This window comes from Cherax quadricarinatus, chromosome 92 (genome assembly GCF_038502225.1).
Source record: "Cherax quadricarinatus isolate ZL_2023a chromosome 92, ASM3850222v1, whole genome shotgun sequence".
NCBI classification, from domain to species: domain Eukaryota; kingdom Metazoa; phylum Arthropoda; class Malacostraca; order Decapoda; family Parastacidae; genus Cherax; species Cherax quadricarinatus.
Window position 1 is genome coordinate 1,555,904 of NC_091383.1, and position 21,152 is coordinate 1,577,055.

Sequence of the window (21,152 nt, forward strand, 5' to 3'; positions counted from 1 at the left end):
GTAATGATGATAGAGTCAAGCTCAGTGTCATAAGTTAGCTTTAGCGCCATTAGGATTGCAAACAATTCAGTTTGCAGTGTAGACGCCCAGTTGTTAATTATTATGCCTAACTCAACAAATTTATTATGGTTCTTAACTAGGGAGGTGGCAACAAGAGCAGATGCAGCCCTGCCAGAAGACTCCTGTTTAGATCCATCAGTGTATATGACTTGTGATAACTTATTACTACCAGCTAGGTGATAGCTGAGCAAGTTACAGAGGTAATGAACTCACAATTTACAAAGGTAATGAACTCACAATTTACAAAGGTAATGAACTCACAATTTACAAAGGTAATGAACTCCAGGTAAGTCTGGTCACAATCATGACAAGTTACAAAGGTATTTACAGATTACAGAGGTACGTAATGGGTCCAGGGACTGGGCCCCCAAAGTTTTGATAGCTGAACTAGGTACAAAGGTAATGAGCTCACAAGTTACAAAGGTAATGAATTCTGTAGAATGGTTACTTACGTTTATACTTTGGCTACAATCATGAACAAATTATAGAGTAATGAGCAATTCACACTTCCACACCCTGTCCCTGGACCAATTATGTACCTCTGTAATCTTTTGACTACCGCCCACAGGATGGGTTTCTAGATGGGTGGTGATCTTGTTCCGTTGTCTGAAACAATATAATATTGTTTCAGACAACGGAACAATGCTCTTCTCCAGACTGAGGGACTGACCACCTCAAAACTTTAAGGGTGATGGACTGATTACATCGTCTTCAAGTATCTTCTGCTTCTATCAACTTTTCTGTACTCGACTGAAGAAGCCTACTGTGTAGGCGAAACGTTTCGAAATAAAGATACCTAACTGTTGCATATGTGTCTTACCTAACAATCTGTCGGTATTTTATACCATTTTAATGTTCATCAAGAACAAGAACTGTATTTGTCAGTGTGGAGAAACTTGACCCTCCAGATCGTCAGGAGATCTTGGCCTGTACCTGCGCATTTTCGCTGCTTCAGGGCGCATTAGGAACATAAAAGACGCACAGTTATTCAACTTCCTTCCACTATGGTGGAGGTTCCTTTTCCGAGCAGTGGAAGGCCGGGCTCGATAATCCGGCTTAAGCTGTCAGTGGCCCTTATAAACCAACAACAACAACAACAGGTACTTGCAACGTGTTATTTATCTCCTTTATTCAAGCACCTCAAGGGAGGCTCCTTGATGCTGGCGAGGGGCTCTTGATCTAGGAAATTGGATCTGTGCTCCAGTTCCCTGGATTGAACCAGAATACCTTCCACCTTCCCCCACAGGCGCTGTATAATCCTACGGGTTTAGCGCTTCCCCCTTAATTGTAATAATAATTGATCCAGGAGATAATTTCTTCTTCTAAATCATGTGCTGCTATTTTTTTTATCAATATCTTGTGTAAAACACTATCAAAGACCCCAGTGGTAATAAAGTCACTTTGACTTTTTTGAGTTATCCAAAAAAGTCAGTGACTTATGTTGCTATGAATGATAATCTATGTATGATAATCTATGTTGCTATGTATGATAATTATGTCTGATAATCTGTGTATGACTCACAAAATCGTAATGGCACGATTGCAAACAAACCATAGCATGCGACGGTCTGGAGTTTTGAGACTCTCTGACCGCGGGTTCTAACCCCGCCCGTGGTATGGTTTAATCAATGTATGATTATGTATGATAATCTATATCTGATAATCTATGTACAATAATCTATATCTGATAATCTATGTACAATAATCTATATCTGATAATCTATGTCTGATAATCTATGTATGATAATGTGCTGCTGTGTATGATAATCTATGTAACTAATTATGCATACCTTAATAAAAACTTACATACTTACTTATCAAAGCTTTACTCAAGTTCATATACACAATATCGCTTATATATACTGTTATTTATATATACTGTTATACTGGAATTATACGCAGGAAGGAATACATATAAATGACCTCATAGAGGACAGGAGCCATAGTAGGGAAACAAGTGTAGTCAAAGATAAGATAAAACCAATATTGCAAACCAGAAATACCGCAGGAAATAGCAAACAAGAGGACTCCAATAGCAATAGTGAGGATAAATTACCAAAAACAACTGGTGGGAGCTCCATTGTTGGTGCTAAGGAGGATAGGAATAAGACAGGGAAACATGCACCAACAGGGAATACAGTCACAGAAACCCAAGGCAAACGGAAACCAAGCCTGTGCACATACTATGCACTTGGTATCTGCTGGCATGGGAAATCTGGAAAAACAGATGGGACATGCAACTATGACCACCCTAGAAAATGTCATGCCCATATGACAACAGGAAAATGCAAACTCCCTTCCTGTAAGCTTTTTCACCCTGAAATGTGTACCTCTTCAGTACAGGAAAGACTGTGCTATAACTTAAATTGCCAGGCATACCATCTAAAGGGGACAAAAAGATACAAAACATCCAGGCCATGGGAAAACCTGGGTAGCCACAGCCACTCAAGAGGGAGAGGTTTTTTAGTGCCAGGAAGGAAAAAAAACTGGCAGGAAATGGCAGAAATCGTACACCAAATCCAGTCATTCCTGGAGTGGAACCACAGTCGATGGCCTCCACTCCAAACCAACAGATACAGATACTAATGCCGGAAAAAAAATCCCCCCCCAGTACCAACAATACCACCAGTCCGATAACATTCTTCTTTGCAAATATACAGGGTCTAAAGCCAGCAATAAACAACAAAATACCTTTCATCCGTGGACTGCTTGCAGAGGCAAAGGCAATGTTCGCGGCTTTCACTGAGACCCACATAAAGGATCACTTGGACAACGAAATATGGATCCCAGGTTACAACCTATACAGATGTGACAGAGTGAACAGGCAAAAGGGGGGGGTTGGCCTGTACATTGCAGAGTCACTTGTTTGCACAGAACTGCTTAATGCCTCAAATGACGTAGTGGAAGTTTTAGCAGTAAAGGTCGAGAACCAAAACCTAGTCATTGTGGTAGTCTACAAGCCTCCGGATGCAACATCCCAGCAATTCCAGGAACAGCTGTTAAAAATTGACCACTGTCTGGAAAATCTTCCAGCTCCTGCACCCAACATCTTGCTCCTGGGGGATTTCAACTTAAGGCACCTAAAATGGAGGAATATAGCAAATAATATTGTTGCAGTAATAACACCAGGAGGCAGCTCTGATGAAAACTCACACTCACACGAGCTTTTAAATCTCTGCACAAAATTCAATTTAAACCAGCAAATAATAGAGCCTACTAGACTGGAGAATACACTAGACCTCATCTTCACTAACAATGATGATCTGATAAGAAATGTCACCATATCAAAAACAATATACTCAGATCACAACATAATTGAGGTTCAGACATGTATGCGTGGAGCCTCAGACCGACAAAATGAGACTAGTCACGAGGGAGCATTCACCAAATTCAACTTCAATAACAAAAACATAAAGTGGGACCAAGTAAACCAAGTCCTAACCGATATAAGCTGGGAAGATATACTAAGCAACACAGACCCAAACTTATGCCTAGAACAGATTAACTCGGTGGCACTCGATGTATGCACAAGGCTTATTCCTCTAAGAAAAAGGAGGAGTAGATGTAAAATAGAAAGAGACAGGCGCTCCCTTTACAGGCGACGGAAAAGAATAACAGAGCGGCTAAAAGAGGTCAATATATCAGAAATGCGCAGGGAGACACTGGTCAGAGAAATAGCAAGCATCGAACTTAAGCTAAAAGAATCCTTTAGGAGTCAGGAATCGCGGGAAGAACTAAAAGCCATAAATGAAATCGAAAGAAACCCAAAGTATTTCTTCTCCTATGCCAAATCAAAATCGAGAACAACGTCCAGTATTGGGCCCCTACTTAAACAAGATGGGTCCTACACAGATGACAGCAAGGAAATGAGTGAGCTACTCAAGTCCCAATATGACTCAGTTTTTAGCAAGCCGCTAACCAGACTGAGAGTCGAAGATCAAAATGAATTTTTTATGAGAGAGCCACAAAATTTGATTAACACAAGCCTATCCGATGTTATCCTGACGCCAAATGACTTCGAACAGGCGATAAATGACATGCCCATGCACTCTGCCCCAGGGCCAGACTCATGGAACTCTGTGTTCATCAAGAACTGCAAGAAGCCCCTATCACGAGCCTTTTCCATCCTATGGAGAGGGAGCATGGACACGGGGGTCGTCCCTCAGTTACTAAAAACAACAGACATAGCCCCACTCCACAAAGGGGGCAGTAAAGCAACAGCAAAGAACTACAGACCAATAGCACTAACATCCCATATCATAAAAATCTTTGAAAGGGTCCTAAGAAGCAAGATCACCACCCATCTAGAAACCCATCAGTTACACAACCCAGGGCAACATGGGTTTAGAACAGGTCGCTCCTGTCTGTCTCAACTACTGGATCACTACGACAAGGTCCTAAATGCACTAGAAGACAAAAAGAATGCAGATGTAATATATACAGACTTTGCAAAAGCCTTCGACAAGTGTGACCATGGCGTAATAGCGCACAAAATGCGCGCTAAAGGAATAACAGGAAAAGTTGGTCGATGGATCTATAATTTCCTCACTAACAGAACACAGAGAGTAGTCGTCAACAGAGTAAAGTCCGAGGCAGCTACGGTGAAAAGCTCTGTTCCACAAGGCACAGTACTAGCTCCCATCTTGTTCCTCATCCTCATATCCGACATAGACAAGGATGTCAGCCACAGCACCGTGTCTTCCTTTGCAGATGACACCCGAATCTGCATGACAGTGTCTTCCATTGCAGACACTGCAAGGCTCCAGGCGGACATCAACCAAATCTTTCAGTGGGCTGCAGAAAACAATATGAAGTTCAACGATGAGAAATTTCAATTACTCAGATATGGTAAACATGAGGAAATTAAATCTTCATCAGAGTACAAAACAAATTCTGGCCACAAAATAGAGCGAAACACCAACGTCAAAGACCTGGGAGTGATTATGTCGGAGGATCTCACCTTCAAGGACCATAACATTGTATCAATCGCATCTGCTAGAAAAATGACAGGATGGATAATGAGAACCTTCAAAACTAGGGAGGCCAAGCCCATGATGACACTCTTCAGGTCACTTGTTCTATCTAGGCTGGAATATTGCTGCACTCTAACAGCACCTTTCAAGGCAGGTGAAATTGCCGACCTAGAAAATGTACAGAGAACTTTCACGGCGCGCATAACGGAGATAAAACACCTCAATTACTGGGAGCGCTTGAGGTTTCTAAACCTGTATTCCCTGGAACGCAGGAGGGAGAGATACATGATTATATACACCTGGAAAATCCTAGAGGGACTAGTACCGAACTTGCACACGAAAATCACTCACTACGAAAGCAAAAGACTTGGCAGACGATGCACCATCCCCCCAATGAAAAGCAGGGGTGTCACTAGCACGTTAAGAGACCATACAATAAGTGTCAGGGGACCGAGACTGTTCAACTGCCTCCCAGCACACATAAGGGGGATTACCAACAGACCCCTGGCAGTCTTCAAGCTGGCACTGGACAAGCACCTAAAGGCAGTTCCTGATCAGCCGGGCTGTGGCTCGTACGTTGGTTTGCGTGCAGCCAGCAGCAACAGCCTGGTTGATCAGGCGCTGATCCACCAGGAGGCCTGGTCACAGACCGGGCCGCGGGGGCGTTGACCCCCGAAACTCTCTCCAGGTAAACTCCAGGTATATATACTGTTATTTATATATGTTATTTATATATACTGGTTCCCTCACTCTTTTGTGTTAATGTAATTTTGTAAATGGCCCAAGTTGGACCGAAACATCGTTGTAAGGTTTCTCTCTCACATATGCAGGTTATTTGCGTACGATATATTCTTGGTCTATCACCTCAAATATCTTAGTTAAAAGTCAAGAACACCCCTTTACTGAGATTCACTGATTAAATTACTTCTTTCAAGGTAGCTTCAGATTTCATCCAAAGTCATTAATTCTAACTTTTCAAAACTCAACGTTAGGCTGATATTTTATACCGTGTATAATTTTAAGCTGAAGTCCTAGTTCCTGCTTTCTAAATTGGTATCATATTAGCCATTTTTCCTCTTATATGGTACAGTCCTCATTTATAGTGATCTGTAGAAGAGATTACATTGCACCTCACGTTGTACAGCTCTTGGGCCACAGTTGAAACACTCTGAATCGAATCCTGAGCAAGAAAAGGCATGGGCAAGTCTCCCACTTATTGCAATAAATAAATGCCTAAGGGGTAATTTATTGTTGTGGGTAGCATCCTGGGGGAGAGGACCTAAGGACCTCATTAAAATTAGTTTACACTGCTTGGATTTTATTTGTGCTGCTTCAGCAACTAGTTTATTGTACACCCACAGCTTATCTGTGGGTGTCTGTATAGTCCTTGTGGCTTAGCGCTTCTTTTTGATTATAATAATAATTATCTGTGGGTGTACAGTTTATATTCTTGTAGATTAGTTATGAATTGTTCCAGCCACAGTACTGTGGGTTTTATTCTTGTTCATTAGTTGTGAATTGTTCCAGCCATGGTATTATGATTTATTTTTTTAATTGACTTTGTGTGCAGGTACCAAGAGGACGGGACCTGTGACTGTGTGTAGGTACCAAGAGGACAGAACCTGTGACTGTGTGTTGGTACCAAGAGGACAGAACCTGTGACTCTGACATACCTACCATAAGATAAGGAAGAACGAGAGTCAAGAACACGCTGCACCTACCAAAATGACCATGAAACTTGCTCGTGGGTTTTGCGATTTAAATATTTCTGCTATGGACACAGATCTCAAGAAAACTGTGTTGAAGGCATTAAGTATTGGCTACCAGACTATCGCAATCAACAGAGAAGTGACGGATAATTCGACGCCGGATAAAAAACGGAAGAAAGGTAAACGTCTTTTTTTAATTGTAGTAATATGTCTCCTGGAGTTTACCTGGAGAGAGTTCTTGGGGTCAATTCCCCCACAGCCCGGTCTGTGACCAGGCCTCCTGGTGGATCAGAGCCTGATCAACCAGGCTGTTACTGCTGGCTGCACGCAAACCAACGTACGAGCCACAGCCCGGCTGGTCAGGTACCGACTTTTGGTGCTTGTCCAGTGCCAGCTTGAAGACAGCCAGGGGTCTGTTAGTAATCCCCCTTATGTATGCTGGGAGGCAGTTGAACAGTCTTGGGCCCCTGACACTTGTTGTATGGTCTCTTTACGTGCTAGTGACACCCCTGCTTTTCATTGGGGGGATGTTGCATCATCTGCCAAGTCTTTTGCTTTCATAGTGAGTGATTTTCGTGTGCAAGTTCAGTACTAGTCCCTCTAGGATTCTCCAGGTGTATATAATCATGTATCTCTCCCGCCTGCGTTCCAGGGAATACAGGTTTAGGAACCTCAAGCGCTCCCAGTAATTGAGGTGTTTTATCTCCGTTATGTGTGCTGTGAAGGTTCTCTGTACATTTTCTAGGTCAGCAATTTCACCTGCCTTGAAAGGTGCTGTTAGTGTGCAGCAATATTCCAGCCTAGATAGAACAAGTGACCTGAAGAGTGTCATCATGGGCTTGGCATCCCTAGTTTTGAAGGTTCTCATTATCCATCCTGTCATTTTTCTAGCAGCTGCGATTGATACAATGTTATGGTCCTTGAAGGTGAGATCCTCCGACATGATAAGATAAGATAAGATAAGATTTTGTTCGGATTTTTAACCCCGGAGGGTTAGCCACCCAGGATAACCCAAGAAAGTCAGTGCGTCATCGAGGACTGCCTAACTTATTTCCATTGGGGTCCTTAATCTTGTCCCCCAGGATGCGACCCACACCAGTCGACTAACACCCAGGTACCTATTTGCTGCTAGGTGAACAGGACAATAGGTGTAAGGAAACGTGTCGGAATTTCCACCCGCCGGGAATCGAACCCGGGCCCTCCGTGTGTGAAGCGGGAGCTTTAGCCACCAGGCCACCGGGCCACCGTGGCCCAGGTCTTTGATGTTGGTGTTTCGCTCTATTTTGTGGCCAGAATTTGCTTTGTACTCTGATGAAGATTTAATTTCCTCGTGTTTACCATATCTGAGTAATTGAAATTTCTCATTGTTGAACTTCATATTGTTTTCTGCAGCCCACTGAAAGATTTAGTTGATGTCCGCCTGGAGCCTTGCAGTGTCTGCAATGGAAGACACTGTCATGCAGATTTGGGTGTCATCTGCAAAGGAAGACACGGTGCTGTGGCTGACATCCTTGTCTATGTCAGATATGAGGATGAGGAACAAGATGGGAGCGAGTACTGTGCCTTGTGGAACAGAGCTTTTCACCGTAGCTGCCTCGGACTTTTACTCTGTTGACTACTACTCTTTGTGTTCTGTTTGTGAGGAAATTATAGATCCATCGACCAACTTTTCCTGTTATTCCTTTAGCACGCATTTTGTGCGCTATTACGCCATGGTCACACTTGTCGAAGGCTTTTGCGAAGTCTGTATATCTTACATCTGCATTCTTTTTGTCTTCTAGTGCATCTAGGACCTTGTCATAGTGATCCAATAGTTGAGACAGACAGGAGCGACCTGTTCTAAACCCATGTTGCCCTGGGTTGTGTAACTGATGGGTTTCTAGATGGGTGGCGATCTTGCTTCTTAGGACCCTTTCAAAGATTTTTATGATATGGGATGTTAGTGCTATCGGTCTGTAGTTCTTTGCTATTGCTTTACTGCCCCCTTTGCGGAGTGGGGCTATGTCTCTTGTTTTTAGTAACTGTGGGATGACCCCCGTGTCCATGCTCCCTCTCCATAGGATGGAAAAGGCTCGTGATAGAGGCTTCTTGCAGTTCTTGATGAACACGGAGTTCTATGAGTCTGGCCCTGGGGCAGAGTGCATGGGCATGTCATTTATCGCCTGTTCGAAGTCATTTGGCGTCAGGATAACATCGGATAGGCTTGTGTTAACCAAATTCTGTGGCTCTCTCATAAAAAATTCATTTTGATCTTCGACTCTCAGTCTAGTTAGCGGCTTGCTAAAAACTGAGTCATATTGGGACTTGAGTAGCTCACTCATTTCCTTGCTGTCATCTGTGTAGGACCCATTTTGTTTAAGTAGGGGCCCAATACTGGATGTTGTTCTCGACTTTAATTTGGCATAGGAAAAGAAATACTTTGGGTTTCTTTCGATTTCATTTATGGCTTTTAGTTGTTCCTGCGGTTCCTGGCTCCTATAAGATTCCTTTAGCTTAAGTTCGATGCTTGCTATTTCTCTGACCAGTGACTCCCTACGCATTTCAGATATACAGTGGACCCCCGGTTAACGATATTTTTTCACTCCAGAAGTATGTTCAGGTGCCAGTACTGACCGAATTTGTTCCCATAAGGAATATTGTGAAGTAGATTAGTCCATTTCAGAGCCCCAAACATACACGTACAAACGCACTTACATAAATACACTTACATAATTGGTCGCATTCGGAGGTGATCGTTATGCGGGGGTCCACTGTATTGGCCTCTTTTAGCCGCTCTGTTATTCTTTTTTGTCACCTGTAAAGGGAGCGCTTGTCTCTTTCTATTTTACATCTACTCCTCCTTTTTCTTAGAGGAATAAGCCTTGTGCATACATCGAGTGCCACCGAGTTAATCTGTTCTAGGCATAAGTTGGGGTCTGTGTTGCTTAGTCTATCTTCCCAGCTTATATCGGTTAGGACTTGGTTTACTTGGTCCCACTTTATGTTTTTGTTATTGAAGTTGAATTTGGTGAATGCTCCCTCGTGACTAATCTCATTATGCCGGTCTGGGGCTCTGCCCATACATGTCTGAACCTCAATTATGTTGTGATCTGAGTATATTGTTTTTGATATGGTGACATTTCGTATCAGATCATCATTGTTAGTGAAGATGAGGTCTAGTGTATTCTCCAGTCTAGTAGGCTCTATTATTTGCTGGTTTAAATTGAATTTTATGCAGAGATTTAAAAGCTCGTGTGTGTGAGAGTTCTCGTCAGAGCTGCCTCCTGGTGTTATTACTGCAACAACATTATTTGCTATATTCCTCCATTTTAGGTACCTTAAGTTGAAATCCCCCAGGAGCAAGATGTTGGGGGCAGGAGCTGGAAGATTTTCCAGACAGTGGTCAATTTTTAACAGCTGTTCCTGGAATTGCTGGGACATTGCATCCGGAGGCTTGTAGACTACCACAATGACTAGGTTTTGGTTCTCGATCTTTACTGCTAAAATTTCCACTACATCATTTGAGGCATTAAGCAGTTCTGTGCACACAAGTGACTCTGCAGTGTACAGGCCAACCCACCTCCCCCCCCCCTTTGCCTGTTCACTCTGTCGCATCTGTATAGGTTGTAACCTTGGATCCATATTTCGTTGTCCAAGTGATCCTTTATGTGGGTCTCAGTGAAAGCTGCGAACATTGCATTTGCCTCTGCAAGCAGTCCACAGATGAAAGGTATTTTGTTGTTTGTTTCTGGCTTTAGACCCTGTATATTTGCAAAGAAGAATGTCATCGGCATTAGTATCTGTATCTGTTGGTTTGGAGTGGAGGCCATCGACTGTGGTTCCACTCCTGGAATGACTGGATTTGGTGTACGATTTCTGCCGTTTCCTGCCAGTTTTTTTTCCTTCCTGGCACTAAAAAACCTCTCCCTCTTGAGTGGCTGTGGCTACCCAGGTATTCTCATGGCCTGGATGTTTTGTATCTTTTTGTCCCCTTTGGATGGTGTGCCTGGCAATTTAAGTTATAGCACAGTCTTTCCTGTACTGAAGAGGGACACAATTCAGGGTGAAAAAGCTTACAGGAAGGGAGTTTGCATTTTCCTGTTGTCATATGGGCACGGCATTTTCTAGGGTGGTCATAGTTGCACGTCCCATCTGTTTTTCCAGATTTCCCATGCCTGCAGATACCAAGTGCATAGTATGTGCACAGGCTTGGTTTCCGTTTGCCTTGGGTTTCTGTGACTGTATTCCCTGTTGGTGCATGTTTACCTGTCTTATTCCTATCCTCACTAGCACCAACAATGGAGCTCCCACCAGTTGTTTTTGGTAATATATCCTCACCATTGCTAGTGGAGTCCTCTTGTTTGCTATTTCCTGTGGTATTACTAGTTTGCAATATTGGTTTTATTGTATAATATATACTGTATTTCATTTCATATTGTTATATCATTATTATTATAATCATGGGTGAGCACTAAACCCATAGGGATTATACAGCGCTTGTAGGGAGGGGGTATGGAAGGTATTCAGGTTTAATTCAGGGAACTGGAGCACAGATTCAATCCCCTAGATGAAGAGCCCTTCACCAGAGTCAAGAAATCTCCCTTGAGGGGATTCCATTTTGTAGAAATACAGTGGTACCCGGATTTTTGTACATAACTCACGAAATCGTAATGACACGATTGCAAACAAACCATACCCCGGCCGGGATTGTACCTGCGGTCAGAGAGTCTCAAAACTCCAGACTGTGGCTAACGCGACGGTCTGGAGTTTTGAGACTCTCTGACTGCGGGTTCAATCCCGGCCGGGGTATGGTTTTGTACATAATTCACTTCAGAAGGCTGTTCGAGTGCTGTTACTGAACGAATTCGTTCCCATAAGGAATAATGTAAATTAGATTAGTCTCTTTCAGACCCCCAAAAATACACTAACTGAAGCACTTACAATAACACACTTGCATAATTATTTGAGTTGGGAGCTGTACGAAACTAGGGGTACCACTGCATAGTTTATTTGTTTGAGTTACGATGAGTGTCAGATAGTTTGCTGCTGTAGATCTCCATGCACACATAAAATAAGTGAGGTACAATGTGCTGTTTGTGGCATTTTGTTGAGATGTTTTGTCCACTTGGGTTTAACCAATTGCATCCTTGGTGGGCCAAACATTTTCTCAAGTGAATAAAATATGTCTCATGTTGTGTCTTATTAACACATTTAAGTGATGCAAGGATAGATTAGAGAGTAATTCATATTCAACTTATGATATTTTCAAGTTACGATGGGTTCGTCAGAACATAACCCCATCGTAAGTCAACGAGCACCTACATAACAATTCATTTTAGAAAGAATTCCTAATTCCAGGAAACTTTCCGATGGTTCCTCCGCCACCCAAGTTCAAGCTATCAGAGGAGGATCTGCGTGAGCACAGCATCACCAGGGAGCCGGTCATACTGACTCGCATCACCGTCACATACTCGGACCCGGGATCCGCATTTCTTTCCAAGTTTCGTGAAGTCATTAAGCAGTATGATATTATAGCCTTCACTCCCACCACTGAAGGAGCCCTCAAACAAGTGAGATTACATTCAAATATACTGTATTTATTTTTTATTTGTTTTTGACATACTATACATTCTTAGCTTTAAAAAATATATCTTCTTATTTTTAGTGCTGTTTATTTTAATTTCATGTGTCCGTTTTGTCACAAGACATTGCAATGCATTTTGAATTATTTTAATTATTAATTTTTTATATGAAAGTTTGGCAACTAATTCATTATATAATATTTTGGTAACTGTTAAACTTTATAATTACAGTACAATATTTGTATCTTTTTGATGATTATATATACCTAGTATACTGTATCTTTTTGATAATTTTTGATAATTATTAAGGGGCTAGTAACCCCTTCTCCTGTATACATTACTAAAGTTTAAAAGAGAAACTTTTGTTTTTTCTTTTTGGACCACCCTGCCTCAGTGGGATACGGCCAGTTTGTTGAAAGAAGAAAAGTCTCTTTTTTTTTTTTTTTTTTCAACAAGTTGGCCGTCTCCCACCGAGGCAGGGTGACCCAAAAAAGAAAGAAAATCCCCAAAAAAGAAAATACTTTCATCATCATTCAACACTTTCACCACACTCACACATTATCACTGTTTTTGCAGAGGTGCTCAGAATACAACAGTTTAGAAGCATATACGTATAAAGATACATAACATATCCCTCCAAACTGCCAATATCCCAAACCCCTCCTTTAAAGTGCAGGCATTGTACTTCCCATTTCCAGGGCTCAAGTCCGACTATATGAAAATAACCGGTTTCCCTGAATCCCTTCACTAAATATTACCCTGCTCTTCCCTGAATCCCTTCACTAAATATTACCCTGCTCACACTCTAACAGATCGTCAGGTCCCAACTATCATTCGTCTCCATTCACTCCTATCTAACACGCTCATGCACGCTTGCTGGAAGTCCAAGCCCCTCGCCCAAAAAACCTCCTTTACCCCCTCTTTCCAACCCTTTCGAGGACGACCCCTACCCCTCCTTCCATCCCCTATAGATTTATATGCTTTCCATGTCATTCTACTTTGATCCATTCTCTCTAAATGACCAAACCACCTCAACAACCCCTCTTCTGCCCTCTGACTAATACTTTTATTAACTCCACACCTTCTCCTAATTTCCACACTCCGAATTTTCTGCATAATATTTACACCACACATTGCCCTTAGACAGAACATCTCCACTGCCTCCAACCGTCTCCTCGCTGCTGCATTTACCACCCAAGCTTCACATCCATATAAGAGTGTTGGTACTACTATACTTTCATACATTCCCTTCTTTGCCTCCACAGATAACGTTTTTTGACTCCACATATACCTCAACGCACCACTCACCTTTTTTCCCTCATCAATTCTATGATTAACCTCATCCTTCATAAATCCATCCGCCGACACGTCAACTCCCAAGTATCTGAAAACATTCACTTCTTCCATACTCCTCCTCCCCAATTTGATAGGTTGGTAGACAGCAACCACCCAGGGAGGTACTACCGTCCTGCCAAGTGAGTGTAAAACGAAAGCCTGTAATTGTTTTACATGATGGTAGGATTGCTGGTGTCTTTTGTCTGTCTCATAAATATGCAAGATTACAGGCATGTCTTGCTACTTCTACTTACATTTAGGTCACACTACACATACATGCACACGTTTATTTATACACACTCGTCTGAGTTTTCTTTGATTTTATCTTAATAGTTCTTGGTCTTATTACTTTTCCTTTTATATCCATGGGGAAGTGGAATAAGAATCTTTCCTCCATAAGTCATGCGTGTTGTAAAAGTCAACTAAAATGCCGGGAACAATGGGCTAGTAACCCCTTTTCCTGTAAAGATTACTAAAAAGAATAATAAGAAGAAAAGTATAGTATAATATTACCAGTAGACTCCTGGCTGTCTTCAAGAAGGCACTGGACAGGCACCTGAAGTCAGTACCTGACCAACCGGGCTGTGGTTCGTACATCAGGTTGCATGGAGCCAACAGTAACAGCCTGGTTGATCAGGCCCTGATCCCCCATGAGGCCTGGTCACAGACCTGCCTGCAGGGGCATTGACCCCCGAAACCCTCTCCAGGTATATCCCAGGTATAATAATCTTTATTTCTACGTGTACAAGGTATACAAGCGTAGCTGACATAAGTGACATACTACTATATTGAAAGCCCATTGTTATACCTGGAGTTTACCTGGAGAGAGTTCCGGGGGTCAACGCCCCCGCGGCCCGGTCTGTGACCAGGCCTCCTGGTGGATCAGAGCCTGATCAACCAGGCTGTTGCTGCTGGCTGCACGCAAACCAACGTACGAGCCACAGCCCGGCTGATCAGGAACTGACTTTAGGTGCTTGTCCAGTGCCAACTTGAAGACTGCCAGGGGTCTGTTGGTAATCCCCCTTATGTGTGCTGGGAGGCAGTTGAACAGTCTCGGGCCCCTGACACTTATTGTATGGTCTCTTAACGTGCTAGTGACACCCCTGCTTTTCATTGGGGGGATGGTGCATCGTCTGCCAAGTCTTTTGCTTTCGTAGTGAGTGATTTTCGTGTGCAAGTTCGGTACTAGTCCCTCTAGGATTTTCCAGGTGTATATAATCATGTATCTCTCCCTCCTGCGTTCCAGGGAATACAGGTTTAGGAACCTCAAGCGCTCCCAGTAATTGAGGTGTTTTATCTCCGTTATGCGCGCCGTGAAAGTTCTCTGTACATTTTCTAGGTCGGCAATTTCACCTGCCTTGAAAGGTGCTGTTAGTGTGCAGCAATATTCCAGCCTATATAGAACAAGTGACCTGAAGAGTGTCATCATGGGCTTGGCCTCCCTAGTTTTGAAGGTTCTCATTATCCATCCTGTCATTTTTCTAGCAGATGCGAATGATACAATGTTATGGTCCTTGAAGGTGAGATCCTCCGACATGATCACTCCCAGGTCTTTGATGTTGGTGTTTCGCTCTATTTTGTGGCCAGAATTTGTTTTGTACTCTGATGAAGATTTAATTTCCTCATGTTTACCATATCTGAGTAATTGGAATTTCTCATCGTTGAACTTCATATTGTTTTCTGCAGCCCACTGAAAGATTTGGTTGATGTCCGCCTGGAGCTTTGCAGTGTCTGCAATGGAAGACACTGTCATGCAGATTCGGGTGTCATCTGCAAAGGAAGACACAGTGCTGTGGCTGACATCCTTGTCTATGTCGGATATGAGGATGAGGAACAAGATGGGAGAGAGTACTGTGCCTTGTGGAACAGAGCTTTTCACCGTAGCTGCCTCGGACTTTACTCTGTTGACGACTACTCTCTGTGTTCTGTTAGTGAGGAAATTATAGATCCATCGACCGACTTTTCCTGTTATTCCTTTAGCACGCATTTTGTGCGCTATTACGCCATGGTCACACTTGTCGAAGGCTTTTGCAAAGTCTGTATATATTACATCTGCATTCTTTTTGTCTTCTAGTGCATTTAGGACCTTGTCGTAGTGATCGAATAGTTGAGACAGACAGGAGCGACCTGTTCTAAACCCATGTTGCCCTGGGTTGTGTAACTGATGGGTTTCTAGATGGGTGGTGATCTTGCTTCTTAGGACCCTTTCAAAGATTTTTATGATATGGGATGTTAGTGCTATTGGTCTGTAGTTCTTTGCTGTTGCTTTACTGCCCCCTTTGTGGAGTGGGGCTATGTCTGTTGTTTTTAGTAACTGTGGGACGACCCCCGTGTCCATGCTCCCTCTCCATAGGATGGAAAAGGCTCGTGATAGGGGCTTCTTGCAGTTCTTGATGAACACAGAGTTCCATGAATCTGGCCCTGGGGCAGAGTGCATGGGCATGTCATTTATCGCCTGTTCGAAGTCATTTGGCGTCAGGATAACATCGGATAGGCTTGTGTTAATCAAATTTTGTGGCTCTCTCATAAAAAATTCATTTTGATCTTCGACTCTCAGTCTGGTTATGCAGAGCATTTTGGGCAAAGTAGGTAAATTTTGTCTCCAGGGTGTGACCCACACCAGTCGACTAACTCCTAGGTACATATTTTAATCGTAGGTGAACTAGGACAGAAGGTGTCTTAAGGAAACACGTCCTAATTTTTCTACCTGTACCGGGGATCCAACCATGGACCTCAGTGTGGGAGTTGAGTGCGCTACCAATCGAGTTACAGGACACTATGCTGTATTTTAAAGCAAACTGTCTTTTTACATAATTACATGCAATATGCTGTATCTTGTACTGTATCTTCTAACATAATTACCTGCAGTGTGCTGTATCTTTCGATAATAATACTCTCATTTTTCAGACTGTTTCCCAAACACTTGTTGATGTTGACATTATTTCTCTGAATATTGATGAAGGTGGCACTCGCTTCGCCCGCAAGTTACTGTGCTTGGCCGTTGAACGTGATATATATTTTGAAGTAAGTTACATTTTCAGGTTTTCATTTTGGCAGTAAATCCACAAGGGTCATCCAGCAGTGCAGATAAGGGTGTGCTAAAGATGTAATATGCCTGATCAGAGACCAGCAAGGGTGAAGAGTATGCCAAAGGGAGAGTTAGTAAGGGCAGTGAGGGGTGCTAAAGGGAAATATATCATTTGGCATTATTTTATTATTATTATTGTTATTATTCTTTGTGGGGAAACACCTGGGGATTTGGGGTTAACTAGGTTTAATCTAAGGATGGGAAGGATAGCTTTATTTCTTGGATAAAAATCCCTGTACTGGTACCAGTGCACCTCTCATGAAAATATTTTAAGTAATGTGTGTACTGTACATGCATTTTTTAGGCCTAGCTCTGCTACTGCTGTGAAGTTAAAAGCACTGTGAAGCGAAACATAACCTTTTACAGCAGTAACATAACCTTTTACAGCAGTAACATAACCTTTTACAGCAGTAACATAACCTTTTACAGCAGTAACATAACCTTTTACAGCAGTAACATAACCTTTTACAGCAGTAACATAACCTTTTACAGCAGTAACATAACCTTTTACAGCAGTAACATAACCTTTTACAGCAGTAACATAACCTTTTACAGCAGTAACATAACCTTTTACAGCAGTAACATAACCTTTTACAGCAGTAACATAACCTTTTACAGCAGTAACATAACCTATTACAGCAGTAACATAACCTTTTACAGCAGTAACATAACCTTTTACAGCAGTAACATAACCTTTTACAGCAGTAACATAACCTTTTACAGCAGTAACATAACCTTTTACAGCAGTAACATAACCTTTTACAGCAGTAACATAACCTTTTACAGCAGTAACATAACCTTTTACAGCAGTAACATAACCTTTTACAGCAGTAACATAACCTTTTACAGCAGTAACATAACCTTTCACTTCACAGCAGTAACTCGGAACCTAACCTGCTGCATGAGTGGGGCCTTCCTGTACTGTAGTCTGATTTTACAGAACATGAGACCAAAATGCCTTGGATTCTTTTGTAAATTCTCGGTATTGATGCCTTTCAAGGGTGTGAAGCTTTGATGCTGGTGAGTAGCTCTTGATCCAAGGAACTGACACTGTCCCCCATTATTTGTATGAAACCTTATTTCTCCCCTAACCCTGCTCCTTATTACCAGGTGCTATATGACCCCAGTGGGTTTGTCACCTCCCTGTAAATATAAGAATAAACCTTTAGTATAATGAACTAATAAGAAAGATTGTCCTGGTGACTGTTTAATCATAATGTTAAAAAAAATAGCAAAAAATGCCCTAAAGTACAGTGGACCCTCGACTAACGCTATTAATCCGCTCCTGAGAGCTCATCGTTAGTCAAGTTAATTTTCCCCATAAGAAATAATGGAAATCAAATTAATCCGTGCAGGACACCCCAAAGTATGAAAAAAAATTGTTTTTACCACATGAAATATTAATTTTAATACACACAAACTGAAGAAGACATGCACAGTTACATGATACTTACCTTTATTGAAGATCTGGTGATGATTGATGGGATGGGAGGGGAGAGTGTTGATGGTCTTAGTGTTTAGAAGGGGAATCCCTTTCCATTAAGACTTGTGATAATATGAAATGTTCCGATTGTATGTTTGGATGGGACCGTGGTGGCTGGCTGGCTTGTAAACACTGGCACCCACGGGACAAGTGAGGCACTCTCAGGCCAAAGTGGACGCGTCTCGAACGGAACGAATAGCGTTGGTCAGTTTTTTTAGCGCTAGTCGAGGCAAATTTTTTGCGTTAAAATGTATCGCTAGTCAGATTTAACGTTAGACGATGCCAACGTTGGTCGAGAGTCCACTGTACTCTGTACCTTATTTACAGATATATTGCAATTAACATTGAAAATAAAGGGATTAAGTGTTTGAAAATAAAGTGATTAAATAAAGAAGTTAAGTGTATTATTTATCCAGTAGATTTTGTCAATTATTTCACATGCCCAAGAAATTTAGTTTGTAAATGTTTCTATGTATTGACAGCTGAGTTATGGGCCATGCATCAGGAGCTCTTGCAGTCGGCAACAGACCATCACTCTATCCCACATCCTGCATCAGTGTTCAAGATCGGCCAACATCATCGTGACGAGTCGAGCCAGGACTCCCAGAGATCTCAGGCACCCGTATGACGTCATGAATCTCGGAAGATTCTTTGGACTGACTGAAGCTGCTGCTAGAGGGGCCATTGCCTCCCAAGCTCATAATGTAGTGTATTGTGCTGCTGCTCGTCGCAAGGGGGCAGCAAAATGTGTTGCTCAGGTTACTTTATTGGAGACATCAAACTCAAGGGTCAAATACGAAGGATTAGACAATGCCAGAAAATATTTGAAAACAGATGTTGAAGTAATAGATTCAACAGATTAATATTTTTGTGCTCCAACATTATACGTATTCTTTTCACTGCAAATGCCTTGAAGCCAGTGAGATGCTCTTTGCCTAAGGAAGTGGACTTGTCCTTCCCTTTCTGGCATCAAACCTGATTGCCTCCCATTTCCCAGGAGTATGTAGCCCCTATGGGTTTATCATTTCCACCAGGAATAGTATTTAGTGGGGGCAGAAATAAAAATCATAGGGGACATACTACAGCACCTTGGGAATGAGAAACAATTGGGTTTGACAATATTATTATTATAATTAAAGCTAAACGCTTGACCCACAAGGGTCATACAGTACTGTCGGTTTTAATAGAAGGGAAGGTAAAGTTCAATTCCTTGGATCGAGAGCCCTTCACCATTATGAAGGAACCTTCTTTGAGGGAAAGGCACACTTAGAAGGAAGTTTTGCCTTGAACCCGTAAACGGTCCAAGCAGATCTACGTTTACATGTGTTACGCTACAAAAGTAGATCTAAGTTTTTTTTTTTACATTTTCAAATACTGTATAACAAAAAAAAAGTAGATCAAAGTTTTTTACACATTTTCAAATGTAGATAAACTTTGTTTTTCTACATTTGAAAATGTGTAAAAAAACTTTGATCTACTTTTTTTACATACTTTCAAATGTTGAAAAAACGTACATATACGTTTGGACCGTTTACGGGTTAAACGGCACAAGTGAGATTGTATAAATCTCAATATTATTGATGGTAAACAATTGTTGAATTGATGAGTTAGATGTGAAACACTTTAGATTATTATAATAATAATCAAAAAGAAGTGCTGGAAACACTTTAGAATCTGTCAAAATGTTCTGCTTGCACCATAGGCTGTTTCAATTGATTACAGGTGAAAACCCTGGAAACAGTAAAGGTAATTACGAAGTGGTCAGTCCCTCGGCCTACAGCAGAAGCATGTGAGCTAATATATTAGGTCTGACCCTTCTAGGAAAGTTCCTTGACACTGGTGAAGGGCTCTTGATCTAGAGAATTGGATCTGTGCTCCAGTTCCCTGAATTGGGTCTGAATACCTTCCATCCCCCCACAGGCCCTGTATAATCCTATGGGTTTAGCACTTCCCCATGATTATAATAATAATGTCTGACCACATGCCTCTGCTTTAGGCTGAAGGACTGATAACCTCATAATTCTTTCTACTGTTTTCACCTGTATTTGACTGAAGAAATACCTATTGGCAATTACAATATCAAAACTAAGCACTAATCCCACAAGGGTCATACAGTGCTGTGACAATAAATGTTGCTCGTTTTAGTCCTCGGATCAACGTCTTCAATCTTAAACCCAAATGGATTATGTTACTATGCAAATACAAATATATAATGTTTACTAGACTTATGAAATACCTGTAAATTGGGGGGAGGGGGGAGAGACCACTGACAGGTTCCTTGAATTATCAAAAATTGCTAAACCCACCAAGGTCTCTGTGCTGCTGTTTGAGAAACTAGACTGGTGCTCCCCTTCTTATAATCATGTGAAGCACTAAACAAATAGGTCCCATTCCTTGGACAACTTGAATACTTCCCATTTTCCCAGGAACTGTATGACAGGTTTGGTCCCCTTCCCTTCCATGTCAAGGAGGAGAGAAGTATTAAACCTGTATAGATCATACATCACCTGAGGTCACCTCAAGGGAGGTTCCTTGATGCTCCTATGGCAGGACATGTATAAGTCACCTTAGTGGGTGACAGCCAGTACTAAACCCATAAAGGTCATACAGCAATGATTATTATAATTACACGTAAATGCTAAGCCCACAGGGATCATAACGTACTAAAGTATCTACCTAGACTAGGATAGCTCGAATCACTTAGACCAAGGAACCTCCATTATTATAAAAGAAGCACTAAACCTACAACGAAGAACCTCCTTTGAATAAATAAAGAATGCATTTATCCTATTACATTATCAGACTAAAAAGTGAATTCAAAATATTTAATAGACAAATCACAGCTAAATGGTATGCACTCTGGAGGGGCGAGATGTTGGTCTTAGAACTGTGGTATCAGACTATGGAGCAAATAATACGAAAGTGTTTTGGGTCACCCTGCCC

General features: G+C 41.9%; 1 protein-coding gene across 1 annotated transcript; it reads left to right on the forward strand.

The window, feature by feature from the left end:
• The first annotated feature begins 1,023 nt into the window (after positions 1-1,023).
• Rpp30 (ribonuclease P protein subunit Rpp30) lies at positions 1,024-20,426 on the forward strand. Its single transcript, XM_053790595.2, has 5 exons — positions 1,024-1,160; positions 6,604-6,921; positions 12,080-12,291; positions 16,546-16,662; positions 18,692-20,426. The coding sequence occupies exons 2-5, from the start codon at positions 6,759-6,761 to the stop codon at positions 19,070-19,072; spliced, it is 873 nt and encodes a 290-aa protein (XP_053646570.1). The 5' UTR covers positions 1,024-1,160; positions 6,604-6,758; the 3' UTR covers positions 19,073-20,426.
• The last annotated feature ends 726 nt before the right edge of the window (positions 20,427-21,152 follow it).